The 22,506-nt window shown below is 37.2% G+C and overlaps 2 protein-coding genes and 1 long non-coding RNA gene across 4 annotated transcripts in view; 2 read left to right on the top strand and 1 right to left on the bottom strand.

Annotated features, from left to right (window-relative positions):
• Window positions 1-6,886, top strand: part of Eaf2 (ELL associated factor 2) — a 34,797-nt gene extending 27,911 nt beyond the window's left edge. For both annotated transcript variants that reach the window (XM_070030103.1, XM_070030104.1), the window contains 2 exons: window positions 3,252-3,509; window positions 6,711-6,886. In XM_070030103.1, coding sequence (XP_069886204.1) covers window positions 3,252-3,509; window positions 6,711-6,757 — 305 coding nt within the window. In that variant the 3' untranslated portion in view covers window positions 6,758-6,886. The remainder of the gene's footprint in view (window positions 1-3,251; window positions 3,510-6,710) is intronic.
• LOC138832315 (uncharacterized) overlaps window positions 1-20,179 on the bottom strand; it is a 32,531-nt gene extending 12,352 nt beyond the window's left edge. Inside the window, exons 1-2 of the long non-coding RNA XR_011373540.1 lie at window positions 19,851-20,179; window positions 10,105-10,242 (exon numbers count right to left, since the gene is read on the bottom strand). This is a non-coding gene — a long non-coding RNA (uncharacterized lncRNA). The remainder of the gene's footprint in view (window positions 1-10,104; window positions 10,243-19,850) is intronic.
• Window positions 17,686-22,506, top strand: part of Slc15a2 (solute carrier family 15 member 2) — a 31,949-nt gene continuing 27,128 nt past the window's right edge. The window contains exons 1-3 of the mRNA XM_070030101.1: window positions 17,686-17,969; window positions 20,746-20,833; window positions 21,422-21,563. Of these exons, the coding sequence (XP_069886202.1) occupies window positions 17,865-17,969; window positions 20,746-20,833; window positions 21,422-21,563 (335 nt within the window). The 5' untranslated portion in view covers window positions 17,686-17,864. The remainder of the gene's footprint in view (window positions 17,970-20,745; window positions 20,834-21,421; window positions 21,564-22,506) is intronic.

Below are 22,506 nucleotides of genomic sequence, written 5' to 3'. Positions count from 1 at the left end.
TCTTCCAAAGGCTTGAGTGTTAAAAAAAAATAAATGGTGCCCTGCCTATGGCACTGAAGGGAAGAGGTGAAATCTTTAAAGTGGGGTCTATCTGTCATTGGGGATTTTCCCTTGAAAGAGGATGTTAGATCCCCAGCCACTTCCCCTTCCTCTCTTCAGTTACTAGACCATGAGACAAACAGCTTGTTCAACCATAGACTTCCTGCCATTTCCATCTGTTATCCTACCAGAAGTCTAAAATTGATGGCTAATAGAATATGAGCCAAACTATGAGCCAAAATAAACCCTTTCATTTCATAAGATGATTACCTCGGGTATTTATTACAGAAGCAAAAGGCTGACTAATGCCTCATTTATGAGGCTAATAATACCTGAACACACAAACTAGATAAGGAAAGTACAAGAAAAATAAAACTAGAGTCCAGAGTCCCTCATAATCTTAAACTCAAATTCTCAAGGAAAGAGTAACAAGTTCAACACTATACAAAAAGCATTACACAACATGACCAGGATAAAATTTCTTCTTATACTGTTTACATTTGGAATTGTAGATGAAGATGAGAGACACAGAGTAAAAAACAGAATATATATCCAAATGAAGTAAGTGAAAATAGAGCAGGCAACAATGGTTGGGGGGAGCGGGAAGGAGTCCTTTGAGGGTCACATTTAAACTAATCTGAAAAAGAGCTGTCTTATCAGAGATTTAGAATTTCAATAGAAGATTCCATTAATAAAGTAAGAAAAAGCCTAGCTCTAAAGACTTGAATAAACTTTAAGAAAGTTTTCACAGTGCATATGTCTGACAAAGGACTGATAGCCAGAAGAACTAGCTATAAATAATGCTTAAAAATGAATGAGAAAAAGACAAATAAATTAGAAAAAAATATTTGAAGAAACATTTTACAAAAGGAAATATTCAAGTGGCTATGAGTATGTAAAAAATCATTTCATACCATCACTTATCAGAGAAAAAAAACTGAAAACTATAGATGTTGTGCAACCATTAGTAAAGGCAAAATTTAAATAGTTTTCTATACCAAGTATGTTATGAAGGATCTGTGACTCTTTTATTTTTATTTTTTGGGTCCGGTCGTGGGGCCTGAACTCTGGGCCTGGGCACTGTCCCTCAGCTCTTCACCTCAAGGCTAGTGTTCTACAGTCACTTGCAGTTTTCTGATGGTTTATTAGAGAAAGAGTTTCACAGATTTTTCCTACTCAGGCTGGCTTTGAACCTTGAATCTCAGATCTCAGCCTCCTGAGTAGCTAGGATAACAGGCATGAGCCACTGGTACTTGGCTGTAGTAGAATTTTGGAAAGTGTAAGTTCCTTATAACTTAGGGATTTAGCTAACTAACTTTTTGCCCAAAAGAAATGGATGTATATATTCATGGAGAAACATATAGAAGAATTTTGTTAATAACTTTATAATAGCTAACAATGAAAAAAACCAAATACCCATGAGTAGAAAATGGATAACCAACTTATATTTATATAATGGAGAATCAAAGAAAAGAAGGAGCTCCAGATTGGTTCAAAAATGACTGCTTAGCTGGGCCTTGTGGCTCACGCCTCCAACCCCAGCTTCTTAGCAGGTTGAGAACTGAGAGATCACTGTTTGAAGCCAACCCCGGGCAGAAAAGTCCATAAGATTCCTATCTCCAATAAACTACTCAGAAAAAGCTGAAAGTAGTGCTGTGGCTCGTGATGGAGTGCTAGCCTCGAGTACAAAGAGGCTCAAGGACAGCACCCAGGCTGAGTTCAAGCCTGGGGGAAAAAGAAGACTGCTTACTTGTTGATGTAAGAAAGTAGACACACAAGACAGAAACCTTTGGTAATAAAAGTCACATGGTACGTACTGATGGGAGAAAAGCACAGAATGAGCATTCATGTGAATGGATCTCAATGTCAGGTGAATACTTATTATTAAAATTCATGTAACTCTGATATATATCTGATATATACATATATAATTATGTGTTTATATATATATATATACATATATATAATTATGTGTTAAGCAATACCAGCAGCAAAGAAAGTCCTGGGATGAAGCAAAGCAAATATTTAGTGCAAAGAACTTAGGAAGAAAATGTAATTGATATAATCAAATAGAAAAAAAGCTGGTATGTCTCATCTCTGGGAGAATGCAGAAGCAAGCTAGAAACAATCACAAGACAGGAAACATACAAAAATCGTATTAGGTAGTAATGTAGCAGCTGAGAATATCGTGTTTTGGATTAAAATTTTTGTTCAGTTGCTTGACATTTGTATCATATACTAGAAAAAATACTGACTGGAAAGTCACAAGGTAGCTTTATCCCTTAGTAGATGATAGCTTTTAATCTTTCTGTACTTCAGTTCACTAAATGGAAAAAATTATTAAGGCTTATCTACATTAACTGAAGGTCTTTTTGACCATAATACTTTGTGTCTTAAAAAGAACTTGAAAAAGCTCTAAGCCAAATAAGACATAATCATTATTATTCTTTTTATCTACAGAAATATTTACAACCAACATTATAATAGAATCTGGTTTTTAAAAAACTAGAAAGTATTTCCCCACTAAGGAAACAGGGCAGAAACCTTCATCAAATATTTTCAGCAAAATATTTTCTAGGAAAAGAATGAAATTCACATGTATGTACATATGTACATATTCATATGTATGTATTATGGGAATAAGAATAAGAAGACAATTTCTAACAAAATTGGTTTTTAATTTTTCATATTATTTATTGTGCATTGCTGAAGATACATGTATATTTAAGTACAGTTGCATAGACAAATGTACAATTTAGATGTAAACATTGCTTATATATTTTTGTTTGTTTTGTTTTGGTTTTGCTGTTTCCGGGCCTTGAACTCTGGGCCTGGGCATTTGTTGTCCCTGAGCTCCTTTTGCTCAAGGCTAGCACTCTACCAGTCGAGCCGCTGCACCACTTCCAGATTTTTCTGTGATTAATTGGAAATAAGAGTCCTACTGTCTTTCCTTCCAGGGCTGGCTTTGAACTGTGATCCTCAGATCAAGGTCTCTTGATTAGTTAGTATTACAGGTGTGAGCCACAGGCACCTGGCAGCTTGTATTTTGGTTTTTTGAAACAGAGTCTTACTGTATAGCCTAGACTAAATGTGTGTTTGATCATATGTATTCTTTGGTAGTTTCTTAGAAATAGAATATCCCCATTTTAATATATATATATATATTTGATACTATTTATTTAACCTACCATACATTTCTGTTTTGTTTTCAGAACTTAAAGCAGAAGCTAGTGTAATGGACCAGATGAGTAGTTGTGATAGTTCATCAGATTCCAAAAGTTCCACATCTTCAAGTAGTGAAGATAGTTCTAGTGATTCTGAAGATGAAGAGGGCAGATCTTCTTCTAATGCAGGGAATTACATCTCAGAGCATCCTACCATGTCTACCATACCTCAATACAGGACTTCTGATATAGATGCTAGTCATAATACATTTTATGACAACAATGGCCTTCTGATGAATACTTTACGTAAGTATATATAAACATGTACTAATAGAAAAGTTCGAATTCACAGTGGAGCTCTGTTGGTTATGATCTAAAATTTGGGTAAAGAAAAAGATTTCTATTTTATTTATTTGACAGTATTAACCATTATATTTTTATTGAATTATTCAATTTCTTTTGACTCTATAACATATAATGCCTTCCTGTGGTTTTTTTTTTCTCTCATCTCTCTGGATATTTCCCCTCTCCCTCCTTTGTAGATTTAAAATCTCAAGTTGCTTAAGGGTTGCTACTTTTTTTTCTTATTTCATCTTTTTTCTCTCAATAATCTTCATGTTTTGCTTGTAATCAACGCTTATAGAGAGAGAGATCGCTTACCAATGCACAGCACTTATGCAGACCTTGGAGGTCTAGATACATATGCCTTACACATCTGCTAGTAAAGGGCACTTCAAATTCACTTTGTTTAAAACAAACTCCTAATCTTTGGCTAACCATGTTTTGTCTTATTGAAAGACAACAGTCATCAAATTATACGAACCAGAAGCCTGATTGCATTCTAAAGTTGAATGACTTCTCCTCTTTCTTTCCAGTGCAGCAAATCCTTCACCAAGTCCTCTTGGTTTTACTTCTTGAATTTTTCATAGTCATCCACTTCTCTTCATCTTCACTACATTACCCCAGTTCAGCTTGTAGTAATTTTCTGTTTTACTTTTTATCTACTCAAGGCCATTTTTGATCCACTATGTACATTGAACAAACATCTTTTCACACATCAAATATAATTTGTCACCTTTCCTGCTCTAAACTTTTCAGTGTAGATTTTTTTTTTAGGGGGGCGGGGGTTCCAGTCAAGGGCCTGAACTCTGGGCCTGGGCGCTGTCCCTCAGCTCTTTAGCTCAAGGCTAGCGCTCTACCACTTGAGCCACAGTGCCACTTCCGGCTTTTTTCTTTTTGCTTATGTGGTGCTGAGGAATCGAACCCAGGGCCTCATGCATGCAAGGCAAGTGCTCTACCACTGAGCCACCTTCCCAGCCCCTCAGTGTAGATTTTTTTTTTTTTAGCATAGAGCCTTGGCAGCTCAACTTTGTTGTACTGAATGGGAATGAGTGAAAGGAAACTTCTCAAGAACTACTGAGCTCTACAACATATTGAATACCCAAGTAGGAATAAAAATATTTTAAGAATGAATTAGTGTATATATGCATTTATAGCTATACTCATCTATAAGAGACAGAGACTATGCTAAGATCACAGTAATCTCACAGATCTTACATTGTAAAGGGAAAATAGATATACAACCATTACTATTTAAAGAAAATAGCTTTTAAAAATTTATATAAGGATACTGTACAGAGGGGTTCTAGTTATATGAGTGGGGTGGTGAGTGCATTTCCTACCAAGCATTATTATCCCCTACTTTGTTTTTCCCCTACTATCCCATCCCTTGATAGCTTTAAGTTGCCATTTATGTCCTAATAGAAATAAACTGTGATGAGAGGAAAAAAAAAGAATGAATTAGTGAAATGGAAAATAATACTAAGGAACAATATCAAAGCACAATACAAAATGAAGATAAAGAATTATATGGAAACAGATCAACAATAGGTGAGATAGGTACAGAAGACGGCACATTATATGATAGGAATTCTGGCATAGGCAGGATAATATAAAAACTCAACCATAAGAATTTTCCAGATTGAAGAAAAATGTTGCTTTATTCCAGCTAAAAGTTTGGATAAATAAGAATAAAGCTAGACCTCAGCATACCATAGCTTAACTATAGAACATCAAGGATGAAATGGTAGCCTCTGCTGGCCAACTAGAATCAAATCTGTCAAAACTATAACAGATTCAACTCTTCTTCCTGCTTCCATGTTATGTCCATACCATTATAGTGCTTTCACCAATATACAATTCAAGTTAATTGTCTGCTTAAAAATACTCCATGAGCTGGGCATCAGTGGCTCATGCCTGAAATCCTAGATCCTCAGATCTCAGATGAGGATCGCGATTCAAAGCCAGCTTGGGAAACAAAGTTCATCAGACTCTCCAATGAACCACCAGAACACCAGAAGTGGTGCTGTGGCTCAAGTGATAGAGTGCTAGCCTTGAGTTGAAAAACTCAGGGACAGTGCCCAGGCCCAGAGTTGAAGCCCACAACTGACCAAAAAAAAAAAATCCATGAATTTTCATTATATTTCAAACAAAATTCAGACTTTTTTTTTTTTGGTCCAGTCGTGGGGCCTGAACTCTGGGCCTGGGCGCTGTCCCTCAGCTCTTCAGCTCAAGGCTAGCGCTCTACCACTTGAGCCACAGAGCCACTTCCGGCTTTCCTTTTGCTTATGTGGTGCTGGGGAATTGAACCCAGGGCCTCATGCATGCAAGGCAAGCGCTGTACCACTGAGCCACCTTCCCAGCCCAAAATTCAGACTTTTTACTATTACCTTTCTGACCTAATTTCCTAACATTGTGTTCTTCATCTATTGATTCCATTTGGCCTTCTTGCAGGTCATATATCCCAGCCAGCCTTGGTACATTTGCACTTGCTATTCTTTTAGATTAGACTCCGCATCCCACTCTCATTTTTTATGACTTTCTACACTTGGATTTCTGTTCAGCTATCATCCTCTAGTTACCCTAACTAAAACAGTCCTTTCCACCACTCTACTTGGCTATTTTTATTTTTATAGTATTTATGTCTACTTTGCATTATGTTATATATATTTTTATTGTCTTTACATTGAAATGTCAGTTCTATGACTAAGTACACAGCTGAATTACCAATGTAATCAGTACAGAAATAATCGATGGTAATTCTTGTCATGTATTCCTTAATGTTTTTTATTGTGTTTTAAATAAAAAGTTTTTTTCACCCTTTAGAATGATAGTTTGATCTAAACTGCATCTTCTCTCATTTCTTGCTGTAATGAGTCAGAGGTATAAAAACAAGATTGATACTGGTGTGTGAAAGAACCCTAAAATAGATGACAGAGGATATTGAAACTATGCTGAAGTTTGATGGTATATTGTTTTCTTTCTGGATTATTATTTGAATTACTAATTATGTTACTTAGTAATAAGATAAGCACCTGATTATTACAAAATGCTAGCTAGGCAGAATCACTTTGGTGTTAGGTTTTACATTATATTTATGTTGTACAAAATGAATATTTTACTGTTTTACACATTTAATTGCTACAGTTTTGTTATTTTTTATTTTAGGAAATGATTTGCAGCTGAGTGAATCAGGAAGTGACAGTGATGACTGAAGCAATATTTAGCTGTAAATAGAATGTTTAGAAATCATGTGATCATTTATTTTGCATTAAGAATAAAAACTGACGGGAAGTTATGTAACTTTTGACGATAAAAGACATTAAATTTGATTCAGTTTCTAACTTTTTTTTGTGTATCAGTATTGTCATTTATTTTTGTCATTCTGCCTTCCCATAACTGTCAAGAAGTTTGATAGGTTAGAAAACAGACTTGAGATTAAGTAATTTGCCCCAGGTATAATTAACAAGTGATTAAGTTAAGCATTCCAGAACCAAAAGTCAGTATTATTTTATTGTGCTGTTGTCTCTGCTTGTGAAATGCTCAAACTAATGATTTGTGATAAGTGTCCTTGTGGTATTATTATATTTTTAATAATATTTGAGCTCTTCCTATCTGATAATTCCTTACATTTTGGTTGAAAATGCTTTCTTTATAAAAAGTCTCTATAATTTTGTGTAGAGTTTAATTTAATCAATTACTTTAATGAAACAACTTTTGTTATCTCCTACTATTTTAATTTATTTTGCTTTCAAGAGAAAAACAAGCAGTTAAATATTAAGGATGTTTTTGAATTTTGGAGAAATTGTAAATAATACAGTTGAAGCCCTTTATCAGCAAGTTCTTATTTTCTTGTTTATTTTGGAATTTGAACCCAGAGACGTGTGCTTGCTAGGCAGACACTCTACCATCTGAATCATGCCTCTAGCCCTTTTTGTCTTTTAGTTATTTTATAGATAAGGGTTTCACATTTGTGCCAGAGCCTACCAGGACCATGATTCGCCTCTTTCTACTTCCTTTATCATTGAGATAACAGGCACACACTTTTTGATTTTTATTTGTGGATATTTGATCTCTCAATTTTTTTCTGAGCCTGGCCTGGCCTTGAACCTTGATCTTCCTGATCTCCATCTCCCAAGTAGCTAGAATTACAGCAAGGATTACATCTTCTTAATTTTTTGAAAGGAGTTCTACTGAACAGAAAATCTAAAGAGTTCTAAATTTAGAGAGTACTCTAACTCTCAAATCAGTATCCCAACCAGATTAATGGTATATTTCTGATAACTGATGAACTTGCATTGAAATATTATCATGACAGGTCATAGTTTACATCAGGATTCACTCTTTGTTTCCTTAGTTTTCTCTTCCTAAATGTCCTATGGTTAGAATCATATAGTAAGTGGCCTTTACTCTTAATGCATTTAAGTGTCCTCTCTGATTTTCATGGTACATTAACCCATCTCTTCTTCATGTCTAATGTTCCATACTTTATTTATGTACTCTCTTACCAAAACTTGGTTGCTTCAAGGTTTTAGTAATGGTAAAATTTTTATTCTACCATACCATAGGAGTTTCTGTAGTCATGGTTTTGAAATATTTATAACTTTTTAGTTTACTTTTTCCTGCTTTGTTTCTCTCTTTCTTCTCTCTAATCTATCTTCAGTTAATTTGTCTTTGTTTGTATTTGTTTTACTGGTCACTGCTTAGTTGGGAACTACCTCTATGTCATTTATTACTGAACTAAAGCAAACTCATACATTCAGAGTTGCTACTAAAACAGGCTTATCTTTTTGTGATAGCAATACAGAACATACCTGCTTTTACTGAAAGCTGTTATGCTGAAGTTTCTTTTGAAATGAGGAGTCAAACATTTTTAAAGGTTTTTTTGTTTTCTGAGACAGGGTCTCACAAGCTTATCCTGAACTCATGATTCTCCTCCCCTCAGCTTCTTGAATGCTAGATGACAAGACTGTGTCTCCACAAAAACGATTTTAGTATTTTTTTTCAGTGTGTGGCATCTGATCATTTTCTCTACTCCCCAAAGTTATGTCTATCTTAGAGAGAAATGGAGAACCATTCCTATGCTTCCATAACACCTTATGTGATACATTTTCAGACACCAAAATGTAAGGAATTTGTGGATTAGACAAGTTCTCATGTATGAGGTTCTCTTCTAAAAGCATCTGATGATACTGAGATGATTCTAAATACATACCCTTTTGATTTGACCTGTGCTGAATTACACTTGTGATAATATTCTAAGCATGCAAGCAAGGAAAGCAAGTGAGCTACAAAGGAGCAACATTTATATTACTTTTAGCTGTCATATCACACTAAAACTCTGAAGATAATAATGCTGCATCTGAACAAGGATATGCGTGTGATTGATCTATGAATTATGTATTCATGAAATGTCAGTTTGATAGGAAGTCACTTTTAGCCCAGTGCTGATGTCTCATGCCTATAATCCTAGCTACCGGGGAAACTGAAAAAATAAGGATCATAATTAGAAGCCAACACGAGCAGAAAAGTCCATGAGATTCTTATATTCAATTAGCCAGTAAAAAAAAAACAACTGAAAGTGAAGGTATAGCTCAGGTGGTAGAGCATCAGCCTTGAGCAAAAAAGGCAAGTGAGAGTTTGAGGCCTTGAATTCAAGCTCCAATAAAGTCATAAAAAAGATATTCTTAGATGTCAGAATTTAAGAATTAGGTCACTCATACACATTCCTATATGGTTATTTCACTGCTTTTTAGTTCATTAAAGAGTGAGTCAAAATTAATGACTAGAGAGTGGAAAGGATATTTAAAATGTAAATTTGTTTCTGTACTGAAATTTAAGCCTTTCCCTTGCTAGTCAGGAGTTCTACCACATGAACCATCCATACAGCCCCTTTGACTTTCAGCTATTTTTCAATTTTGTTTAGGTGGTACTTGAGTTTGAACTTAGGGTTTCACATTTGCTAGGCATGCACTCTACCACTTGAGCCATGCCTCCAGCCCAATTTACCTTTTCAGATAGTGTTTAGCTGTTGCCCAGCCAGCCTTATACTTCTACCTCCTAGTTATGCCACCCATGCAGCTATGTTTGCAGCTTGTTTGTTGAGATGGAGTCTCATTAACTTTTGCCAGAGCCAGCCTTCAGCTTTGATCCTCCTAAATCTCTTTCTGAATCCTAAGGATTGTAGCTATATGTCACCGTCTGCCTATCTGGCCTTAAAGTAATATAATTTAGAAAGATTGACAGTTGTTCATTGTTTTGAGAACTATCCCCTGAAGGAGACTTGCTTGACTGGAAGGCGAAGGTGATACTCATGCCCAAAAACATTTTATGCAGACATGACTTTCTTAGATGCTGCCTAGAAGAATGCCAGAAGCTTACTTAGCCCTATTATCTTGAGGTTGCAGCTCTAGCTGGACAACCACATTTCAGTCAACCACATTTCATTTGTAGCAGAAGCCAGAAATGCCCCCCAAGGCATTTACACCAATAATGAGACTAAGAGAGAGACTATGTGCATGTGATTAGGGTGAAAACACTATTGTTTTGTTTTTACTCTTACCTCAATATCACAACAATCAACACAGGAGACTTCTGTGATCTCATAATGGGAGGTGATTTTTTTTTTCCAGGAGCAAGCAAGCAATCCTGCCTCTGCTGTCAGCTGGTATCCTCTGGTTCAACTAGGTTCTGACACTGTCTGGAGATAACAGAAAACCCCACAGATTGAGGGCTTAGGTCCCAAGACCTAACAATCTCCCCTCTCCACATAAACAAGTCTCAAGTGGTTTTATCTGTGTTCCTGACCAATAGACTATATATTTATCAAGGTTCCCACAGCCCTCCTTAAGTTCAGTTAATTTGCCCTATTGGCTCACAGAATGCAAACACACTTAACTGGTTTATTATGAAGAATGCAGATGATAACATGGATGACATAAGCAGGACATAAGGGGCAGGAGTGTATAGAGCCTGCTTGCTTTCTCCAGACATACCACCCTTCAGGAATCTCTCTGGAGCTCTCCAAACCATGTCTCTCTGGATTCTTTTAGTGAATTCATTGCATAGGCATGATTCCTAATAGACTAAATGAAGAAATCTAGCAAGGACTGTCCAGATCCTTCAGCAGTCTTTTCTAACAGCTCTCTCATGCAAGATCTTTCTAATTGATGACCTACTATCAGGCAACATAGGTCAGAGAGTTGGTTTATGTCCAGCCCTGAGACCAGAAAGTATGAGAAGATAAATGAACTATCTGAAGTATAACAGACTATGGAGAGCTCAAATGGTATAATTTTTAGATAGAATAGGTCAAAACCCAACAAAATCAGTGCCAGGAAATGGGTTTATGCAAGAGGGAGGTAGAGCCAAGGGGAGAGGGAAGGTGGGGAGAACACAGTCAAGAATTTATTGTATACCTGGGAAGATGGCTCAGTGGTAGAGCGCTCGCCTTGCATGCATGAGGCCCTGGGTTCAATTCCTCAGCACCACATAAGCAGGAAAAAAAAGCTGGAAGTGGCACTGTGGCTCAAGTGGTAAAGCGCTAGCCTTGAGCTGAAGAGCTGAGGGACAGCGCCCAGGCCCAGAGTTCAGGCCCACGACCAGACCCCCCACCCCAAAAAAAAGAATTTAATGTATATACTACATTAAGAAATTAAGAAAAGTGAAGGGTAGCTGAAGGGGGGTGAGAATGTTGAAGGAGGTGACAGATCAAGATGCACTGTATTTTATAAATTGCTTTGTTAAATGGGACCTCTATTGTACAACTATTCAAAGATAATATTTTTTAAGCACATATATGTTTAGAACACAAACACACAGGGCCTGGGCACTGTCCCTGACTGAGCTCTTTTGCTCAAGGCTAGTGCTCTACCACTTTGAGCCACAGTCCTACTTTTGGTTTTTGAATGATTAAAGAACCTCATGGGGGTTTTTCTGTCTGCGCTGGCTTCAAGCCTCGATCCTCACATCTCAGCCTCCTGAGTAGTTAGGATTACAAGAGTGAGGCACTAGTGCCCAGCTCACAAAAGAATTTTTGTGAGGGGAAGTATACTTAATTCTGTTGTCTGCTTTAAGAAAAAATGAGCAGTGGAAGAAGAATGAGAAAGGGTAGGGAGAGATTGAAAAAGAGTTTGCTTTCTGAGGCCTAAAGTTACTGAACACTTAAGAAAATATTAGAAATTCAAATAATAAGGAATAGAAGTGTAATTGTGATTCAAGTGGTAGAGATTTAGGCTTAAGCAAAAAAAGACAAGCAAGAGCATGAAGCCCTGTTCAAGCCCCACTACCAACTGAAAGAGAGAGTGAGGGGAGAGAGGAAGAAGAGAAAAAAAGGAAAGAAGGAAGGAAAGAAGGAAGGAAGGAAGGAAATAACAAGGATCATGAGAGTAATGAGTAACCAGGGACCATGAATTTGTGTGTTTCTAAGTGTGTGTTGTATCAAAGTATAACACTCTAAAGGTTCTGCTGAAAAATGAAACTTGGGAAGGGATGAAATCAGCATGATCTTTTGGATCGATCCATTAGCAATGGGCAAATAAAGTCTTTCTGGCCCAAGATATCAAAACAAATCTCTGCCAGTCTTTGATCACCCACAGCAATTCCAGCTATATTATTTCTACTTTCCAAAATATAACAAATTCTGGCCTAGAAAGTTACAAGAGAAGGTAAATCTGGGAAGCCTTGTTTACAACTTAGACTAATTTGACAATAGGCAACACAAACTGGAAACAATCTGTGCCCATTAAGGGTAGAATGGTTAAATAATTTGTGGCATGTTTGGATAGTGAATTCTATCAAATGATGGGGTATGGGAAATCTCTTTATAGGCAGCACATGAAAGAATCTCACACATGTAGAATTGTGTGATAGAAATCAAACACAACAAATACAAACTATTCATTTCCATGGAAACCAAAATGGTGTTTATTTGGGAGATACCAGATGGGAACACAGAGGGTGTTCTCAGTCTTCTAGTACTGAAGTTCTAAAAAATTTAACCGTATTCAATAGGTGGCGGTTATACAAAAACAATACACACAAATAAATGGAATTTAACTTCAAAATTATGAACTTCATTGCAGGTTGTATGTAATTTTTTTTGTAATTTTTAAGTTTCCAAAAAAATGATTTTTTTAAAAAAATATTTGCAACACTGAGGATGGAAGAATGTTAATATCAATAATATACAAGTGGATGTCACAAATTTACAAAAAAGTACAACTCAGAAAAACAAGAGGAAGAAAATAAATAGTTTCAAAAATTACAAAAGAATTTACTTTTGATTCAGCAGTCTCTATGGGAAGTTTTTCCTACAGATAAATTTGATTTACATACAACATTATTAATACATTGTTACTGATTATAGCAAAAGCAAAACCTGAGTATACACTGAGGACTAGTTTTAAAAATATAAATTTATATCCTATAGTTAATAACCTGTTTATAGATGTATGACTCTTCAGATATACTCTAAAATATCTATTTCCACTTTTGAACAATTTTTCATTTACTTATCCATCTTTCTGGTTATAGATTTTTTTATATAGTGTGGAGCCAGATCCTCTGGCAGATATATGTTGGATAAATATTTTCTCCCACTATGTGTGATAACTTTTTTTTTTTTTTTGCCCTGGGGTTTGAACTCAGGCCTGGGCACTGTCCTTGAGCCACATCACCTCTTCTGAAAATTTCTGAGTAGTTTATTAGAGATGAGAGTCTCATAGATTTTCCTGCATGGGCAAGCCTTAAACCACAATCCCTAAGATCTCAGCCTCCTTAGTAAGTTAGTAACTAGTAACTAAGCACCACTGGTGCCTGGCCAAATTTTTTTTTTTTAATTGTCTAACATACCATTTTTTTTTCTTTCTTCTTCTTTTTTTTTTTTTTTGGTTGGTCATGGAGCCTGAGCTCTGGGCCTGGGCACTGTCCCTCAGCTCTTCAGTTCCAGGCTAGTGCTCTACCACTTGAGCCACAGTGCCACTTCTAGCTTTTTCTGCTTATGTGGTGCTGAGGAAACCAACCCAGGGCTTCATGCATGCAAGGCAAGCATCCTACCATTGCGCCACCTTCCCCCCAGTTTTTCTTTTTATGTTACCCTAATTTATATCTTAAGACAGTTTGGCAGCCAGGCGCTGGTGGCTCATGCCTGTAATCCTAGCTACTCAGGAGGCTGAGATCTGAGGATCATGGCTCAAAGCCAGCCTGGGCAGGAAAGTCCATGAGACTCTTATCTCCAAAAAAACCACTAGAAAACCGAAAATGGCGCTATGGCTCAAGTGGTAGAGCACTCGCCTTGAGCTGAAGAGTGCAGTGATAGCGCCCAAGCCCAGAGTTCAAGCCCCAGGACCAACCAAAAAAAAAAAAAAAAAGAAACAGTTTGGCTTACTCCACAATTATATTCTTTTATATTTTATTCTGAAAACCTTTTTTACTTTAATTAATATTTATAATCTATTAGGAATCAATTTTTATGTGGTGTAAGAATCAAAATAATTTTCTTATATAAATACTTAGATGATATTTGTTAATTGAAAACACCATCATTTTTCCCCAAAGTACTGAGTGTTATCAACAGGATACATGTAAATCTCTTTGATCTCTGCTCTGTTCTATTGATCATTTTGTATTTGTGTCATTTCCATTCTGATTTTACTACAGCTTTACGTTGGATTTTAGACTGGATAATATAAGTCCTCCACAATTGTTCTTCAAGATTAACTTTGTTCTTCTTGGCTTCTTGCATTTCCATATGCACTTTTAAAAAGAAAATGAATATTTTCTATACTCACAAAACCTGCTGGAATTTTGTGTTGAAATAGATTGATTTAGGGAATATTGACTTCTCTACAAAATGAAGCTTCCAAATCATGAGCATTTTATGTCTCCATTTATTTAGATTTTTAAAAATTTCTTTCAGTAAGCTTAAAAGTTTAAAAAACTTTAATTATATTTATTTATAGTGTGCCAGTAGAACTGATATTGTTTTTAAGCTCCCTTTTCTATTTCTTTGTTGCTGATATTTAAATACAATTTTACATGTGTGCTGATTTTATATTCAGGGATGTTGTTAAATATGTAGTCTCTTAATTTCTTATTTGTTCCTTCTTTCTGACTGCATTGGTGTCTGTAATTTTAGTGTTTTCATCTCTTCTCTGCCTATAAAACATCAGTCTCTGACATCATCATTGGGGCCATAAATATTCCTTACTTTGATCACTGATCATCAAAACTCTTGATCACTGATAATTAATTCAAGTTTTTGGATTTAGATATTTATCCTTTTACTATCCTTTTGTGTTTCTGAGGAGTTTATTCCATTCTGACTCTGGTATGATCTTTTCTCTTTTGCCTCCTATCAGAAGTCAACATAGCAAAAATAATAGGTTATAACAGTCATGTTATATGATATAAGATGAAGGGCTCTAGACTTGCCCTTGGGAGCTTGGGTTTCTAGTCTTTGTTCTGTTCCTTTTGAGCACTCGGGAAATATTCTTCAGACTAGAATAAAAAAGAGATCTAAAACTAATATTTCCCAAATTCCCAGCATAGGAATCACCAGAAGTGCTTGTTACAAATGCAGGTTCTTTGGTCCCTAGTGAGATCAACTGAATCATAATTTTCAAGTAAAAAAATGCAATGTGTGTGTGTATGTGTGTGTGAGAGAGAGACAGACAGAGACTGAGAGAGATAGAGACAGAGAGAAGTTTACCCTAAATATTTCTCATCATTGGGGAAGTTTAGTTTCTATAGGACAGAATTAAAATTCAGATTCCTTCCAACTCTGATATTATTTTATTCTATGAATACTGTCATCCTACTATCAATGCTAAAAAGAAAAAAATTCTAAATAGAGGAATGCCAGAAATCCAAGTCCGTATTGTAAAGTTTTGTTTTCTGAATACCTATGAGCACAAATGAATGGGTGCACAGCACATAGGTGCTACCCCATCTACTCTGCCATATCAAATACCATTCTAGAGGTTCAAGGTCAGTGCAAAGAAGCCCCTGACATAGATCTTCAAGCTATCTATGCCTCTACTATTTCTCTTGACTAGTAACTTTTGACTATTTGTTTTGACCAAACTAAGTCAGAAAAGCAACATGTTCCAAAAGAACAATTGCTTATTAATTGTTATTGCTACAGTTAGAAGTGAAGCTGGACTATTCTTTGGATAAATGCTGGGAGAGAGAGAGAGGTGGTGAAGAATATAATAGAAACTGAGAAAATGTGGCCAAAGTCTGAGTTAAAGTTTACAGAGAAAAACTCCTTATTTGTTGATAAATTATTCAAATAGGTAATATATAAATTTTGCAAAGGATAGAGCCATAGGATTTCTCTCTTGTATCCTGAAATGAAAAAAAAAAACATTCTGGTATTGCCTGATCTGTGCTTCAGTTGTCATAGATTAACCTCTTGATATAGTAATTTTTTTAATTTTTTTATTGTCAAAGTGATGTACAGAGGGGTTAGTTCCATAAGGTAATAAGTACAAACTTGTCAAACTTGTTACCCCTTCCCTCATTTTTCTCCCACTTTCCCTCCCCTCAATCTCCCCCAGTTGTACAGATTATTTGCAACAATATTTCCTTGTGAATATCGCTGTTACATCAGTTCCCCTTTTGTCCTTTGTCTCACCATTCTGTTGTCCCTTTCCCTTCCCTAATCCAGATAAATGTATATACAGTACCAAGGTACCAAAATCAAATACAGTGACAACAGGGAATATACCATAGGGGGAAGAACATACAAAAGTAAATTTCTTTTATAAGTCTGAACAATTCTTTCCTCTTTCTTTTCTGACAACAGTAGGGCACCATGTTCTTCTGCTCTTCTTTTATCTCCTTAACTTAGCAAAAATTATATAGTCGTAGGAATAAGAAAGTGGAATGGGGACAGTGAATATAACTGAAGTACATTATATGCATGTATTGACATGTCACCATGAGCCAGGGATCCATGGTTCATGCTGATAATCCTAACTCCTCAGAATGCTGAGATCTGAGGATTGCATTTCACAGCCATCTCGGGCAGAACGTTCCATGAGACTCTACAATAAACTAGCAAAAAAGCTGTCAGTAAAGAGATAGAGTGCCAGCCACTGGATGGGAGAAAACTAAACAAGAGCTCAAGACTGTGAGTTCAAGCCCCAGTACAAGCATGTACATGAGCATGCCCACAAACACACAGAAAAGAAAAAAAACTATATACCACAATTTGTACAATCTATGTATATTTTATCTTAATCAAAAATTAAAAAAATACAGAATGAAATATAGGTAACTGTCATATCTTTGTTCTTATTCTTCTTCTGATAAAGACTAAATATAATATTTTCCAGCCTGTCCATTGAAAATTAGGAAAATACTGTTGGCAGCAGTACCTAAGAAGTAAATGGCTCCTTTTTGCATGGGTTAAATTTTACTTTTTAATGAAAGAACATACTTGTTTTGAGGTGAAAAAGTGAAATAATAAAGAACAACTTTAATAAAGAAGAATGAATAATTCCTAATGTACATCACCGACTCTTTTCTCTCATTTTCTTTAGCCCCACCTTCTAAATTGTGTATAGGATTTTTCTAACTGAACTTCATGTTGTTGAGAACCAAATTAATGTGTTTTGTCTTTCAAATTTAATTTAGTGAAGCACTTCAGTTTCCCTGACATTCCTATTTTTCCACTTAAGAGAATTTCCATACTAGAATAATGGCCAAGATTAGTGCTGATAACTAATCAACTTTCCTGTCTGGGTAGCATAGTGAAAATTCCAGATCTTCCACTTATTGGCCATATGACTTCGGATAAATTACTTAACCTCTTGGAAACATTAGTTTCTGTAAAATTGGGAAGAGTACTAAGAATTAAAGTAAACCTTATACACATAATATATGTAAATCATGTACATAGTAACCTGGCACATAATAGGTGACTAATAAATAGCAGCTATTGTTATCCTGAAATAAAACCCATTTTTAAATCTGTGCTGAAATGTGTGTGTGTGTGTGTGTGTGTGTGTGTGTGTGTGTGTGTGTGTGTGTGTGTGTTTCCCAGGGCCTCATACATGTTTGCCACGTGTTTTCACTCCCCCATGCAATACCTTTTACACAATAGTTCTTTGCAAGGAGTATACCAACCCTTTCTTTTCCTATAGCTTCCAGCCAGCAGTGCTCTGAGTCAGACATCTATTGAAACTGACACCTACAGGGTTAAACCTAGCTGCTGGAGCCACCCCTCCTCCCCCCAGCCCCTTTTCACTGTGGGCTGGCAGCTGTCCTAACTGCTTACTGAAGCCAAATGCTTGAGGAGAGAGAAAGGAGCCAGCCATGAACCCTTTCCAGAAAAATGAATCCAAGCAAACTCTTTTTTCACCTGTCTGCACTGAAGAGGTACCACCTAGACCTCCCAGCCCTCCAGAGAAGCCACCTCCGGTGAGTTGTCAAATTCAGGTCACCTCTAATAGTAATTAGCCTTGTTCTTTTGGCTTGCCTCTTTAGCCTCTGGAACTTCATACTGGGCTATATTATGCTATAAAACTATGCTTTCTTGAAGTTAAAATTCACCTGAGGACCAAATCTAAATTGAAATTTCTTTTACGTAGGAGAGGAAGCAGCAGAGGAGAAGGGGCAATCAGAAGTCTTTAGTTGGGACTCCCAACTTTGCTGCATTTGATTGCAAATTCTCAGTTTCCCTGGAGAAATAAAAGAAATTTGAATGTCCAGGGAAACTTGGCAAGCCTTCATTGTTTGGAGAACTGTGTGTGATTGTTACTTCTTTACCACTATGAAAACTCGCCTTCTGTGCATGAAGCCTTCTTTTTGGATACCAACAGAAGTTTTAGAATAGATCCACGCTCTGTGACCAAGTTTCCCCAATTTAGAGTAGGAGATGAGACAGAGAAACAAGAAATAATGATTTACAGTGTGTACTTATTAAAGCACTTCCAAATTTATCATTCAGTTTTCCTATCAAAATCCCATAAGAGGTTAGAGTAGTAATTGCCATATTCTCCAAGTTATTCGTATAGATCCAGAGGCATTATTGTCCTCATTTCTTTGAAATAACAGAACTGATATATAGAGGCAGGAATAGTGACATGGCTAATTGTTAGTGACAGTGTCACATAGCTCAGGACAGTATATTAACTAAACACCAGATTGCGTGGTTTGTGTAAGCTGGGAAGGTAAGGATCACAGTTCATCACATCTCTTAAGACAAATTGTTACTATACATTAACATGTATTTAGGAGGTTTTTCAAAATATCTATATGGACTAAAGAATGACCATTTTAATTTAATGTATTTAATGATGCCTCTTCTGGTCCCAGCGAATTTGAGGATACTTGCAAAGCTGTGTATATTTATGAAATAAAGGTAATACAGCCAAGCACCAGTGGCTTACACCTAGAATCCTAGCTACTCAGAAGGCTGAGATCTGAGGATTGCATTTCAAAGCCAGCCAAGGCAGGTAAGTCTCCAATTAACACCCAGAAAACCAGAAGTGGTGCTGTGGCTCACAGTGGTAGAGCAACAACCTTGAGGAAAAAATGCTCAGGACAACACCCGCTACCCATCAAAAAAAAAAAAAAAAAAAAAAAAAAGGCAATATAAATATCCTGATAAGATCTAATGGCTGGGGCTGGGAAGGTGGCTCAGTGGTAGAGTGCTTGCCTTGCATGCCTGAGGCCCTGGGTTCGATTCTTCAGCACCACATAAGCAAAAAAAGAAAAAAAGCCAGAAGTGGCACTGTGGCTCAAGTGGTAGAGCGCTAGCCTTGAGCTGAAGAGCTGAGGGACAGTGCCCAGGCCCAGAGTTCAGGCCCCACGACCCCCCCCCCAAAAAAAAAGATCTAACTGTAGTCTGGGAATGTGGCTTAGTGGTAGAGTGCTTGCCTAGCATGCATGAAGCCCTGGGTTCAATTCCTCAGTACCACATACACAGAAAAAGCCAGAAGGGGCACTGTGGCTCAAGTGGTAGAGGGCTAGCCTTGAGCAAAAGAAGCTTGGGGACAGTGCCCAGGCCCTGAGTTCAAGTCCCAGGACTGTGGGGTGGGGGAGATCTAACTGCCTTAAGGACAGGTTACCTCTACCTCCCTCCCATGTTAGTTGCAACATTATAATGGACAGAGATTTGAAATAAAAAGTGACATTCCTTATTTCATGACTCATGTAGTACAGGAAATAGTATAGTTCTTCTCATATCCAGGATTATCATGAATATATGATAAAGTCTTTTGGCTGGGAAAAATAGGCATCTAATTTTATAGGATTTCAGAATCCTCTGCCCAAAGTCCAAGTCTTCAATCAGCCTACCTTTAGGAATTTCCGCCTCCATGTTGAGCTCGGTGCCTGCTCCAACAGCCTCTGAACAGGAATGTTGTTGGAATTGCCTCCAGCATGATGAATAGGCGAGGTGGGGACAAGAGGTCTCAGAACCTACTGTGGAACTAAGCAGGATACTGACTTCTGAATCTACTGTAATTGCCTAAATATTTCTAATGTTGCATAAGCCACCTCTCCCTTCTGTCCCTAACAGAGTGCCATTATCTCTTGCCTAGAACTCCCAGCTTTAGTTTAGAAGTTGTGAGCAAATGAGCTGTTCCCGATCAAAGAATGTCTGAGCAGTTCTCTGTGAAATGGAGAACATGCTAATACTCAGAGTAGCTTCTTTTACTCCTAGATCAGCAACTTAAGCCCTTTTTATAGTGTGACAGTAGTTGTTTCAAAGAATTAGATACTGTAGTTCCTTATTATTGTCCTACGAAGATTTTAAATAAACGAGTTTTAGCGGAGCTTTGTGATACATGTCTGGAATCCTTGCTATTCAAGAGGCAGACATTGAAAGGACTGAAGTCACATACCAGATCAGATTGGGGAGGGGGGGGGAAGAGAGATAGGACAGGGAGAAGAGAGAGAGACCCTAAAGAGGCTAGAGTGGCCAAAAAATGGTAGAACACCTGCCTAGCAAGTACAAGGCATTGAATATTTAAAACAAAAAAATAAGCTGAGTATGGTGGTATGTGCCTGGAACCCCAGCTGCTTGGGAGCTGAAGCAAGTGAATGAAGAATTGGAAGCCGGGCAACATAATGAGGAGCCCCCCCCCATGACAAAAATTAATTAAATGAACTTTTCAATGTGGGGGAGCTTCTCAGTGATTGTAACAACAAAAGAGCTCATGCTCAAATCACTACCTTTTTTGTTGCGTAGAAAATCTGTGGTTCCAGCTACCCAGTGAGCATCGCCTTCATTGTGGTGAATGAATTCTGTGAACGCTTTTCCTATTATGGCATGAAAGGTAACTTTGTGTCCTAGTGTCTTCTCTTTTCCCTCCTATCCCACATTTGTGGTAGTCTGGTCTCCTTGGATGTTATTTATTTTCCTTATCTATTGTTCCTGCCTGGGTGAAAATTGTTCTTTTCCATTGGCTGAGACAGTAAATCTATAATAGGACTTCACTTGATAACTCCTGCTGATCAAGATCAGAAAGGCCTGGCTGAAACAGAACACAGTGTGTGAGGGTGTGAGTGGGAAAACTCTCATTACACAAGCTGGGTTCTTCACATCTGTTCCTCAGATCCCTGCCCTAGATTGTGGCTGAGAAGGAAGGAAATGGGTACTGGAAGCACTATGGAGTCTTCATTGTTGGCCATGATGCCAAGCTGCACATAGTCTGAAGGCTGGAGTATTGAACTTGATTGCTAGCATGGCCCATCTACTCCCATATTTCCCATAGGCCCTGCTTACTTTCCTGAGAGAAGTGCTGTAGGGCAAGTTCTCCTTCAAAGACCAGAAATTAAACATATGTCTCCATAATTCACTTGATTGCATTCATCTTGCTTTGTCTCCTGGTGTTCATCCATTCATTCATTTTTTTAAATCATAGCTGTGCTGACCCTGTATTTCCTGTATTTCCTGCATTGGAATGAAGATACCTCCACATCCGTATACCATGCCTTCAGCAGCCTCTGCTATTTTACTCCTATCCTTGGAGCAGCCATTGCCGACTCATGGTTGGGAAAATTCAAGTAAGGACAATGGGAGGTCACATCCTCAGATGCCTCACAGAGTCATTGTGTAGAAAGTTATTGCCTCTAACCTCTTGTTAGTTACTAAGCAGGAACATACTAAGGCATATGTGAAAAATGAAAATCTAAGACTGGCAACACAGGAAATATTTCTTCACATGGTTAGTTTTCCAATGTTTTCACATTTTTCTAGTCATAGGGTTTTTTTATACTTTTACTCTTCTATTAAGTAGTTTAGACTAAATCTTTTCTTTAGCAGTGATATTAAAGATGTTACCAGCATCTTTAGAGCAAAATATATACCTCTAAAGATCTTAATGTGCTCATTTAATCCTCTCTCTGTGTTTTCTCTAGAATTAGTCATCCATATTCCTTTAGTATTTTTTCCCTGAGTTCTTCCTTTCTGATTTTACATTCGCTGCTTATCTTCTTAACATATGTAATATCATTCTTTTTTTTGGGGGGGGTCCGGTCGTGGGGCCTGAACTCTGGGCCTGGGCACTGTCCCTCAGCTCTTCAGCTCAAAGCTAGCACTCTACCACTTGAGCCACAGTGCTACTTCCGGCTTTTTTTTCTGCATATGTGGTGCTGAGGAATCGAACCCAGGGCCTCATGCATGCAAGGCAAATGCTCTACCACTGAGCACCTTCCCAGCCCTGTAATTTCATTCTTAAGAATCTAATGAATACATGTGCTGGTAGCTTATGCCTGTAATCCTAGCTACTGAGGAGGCTAAGATCTAGAGGATCATAGTTTAAAGCTAGGCTGGCCAGGAAAGTCCAAGAGATACCATCTCACAGAAAAAAAAAAAATAACAAAGCTGGGATAGAGATATACCTTAAGTGGTAGAGCACCAGCTGTGAGCAATCAAGTCACCAAGAAAGTCTGAGGTCCTGAATTCAAGCCCCATTACCACTACCAAAAGAAAAAGAAGAAGTGTGTG

Source organism: Dipodomys merriami, unplaced genomic scaffold, assembly GCF_024711535.1.
Source record: "Dipodomys merriami isolate MVZ:Mamm:240054 unplaced genomic scaffold, mDipMer1.0.p SCAF_2, whole genome shotgun sequence".
Lineage (NCBI taxonomy): Eukaryota > Metazoa > Chordata > Mammalia > Rodentia > Heteromyidae > Dipodomys > Dipodomys merriami.
The sequence above is the reverse complement of the archived record's forward strand: the minus strand, read 5'-3'. Positions and strand labels throughout refer to the sequence as shown.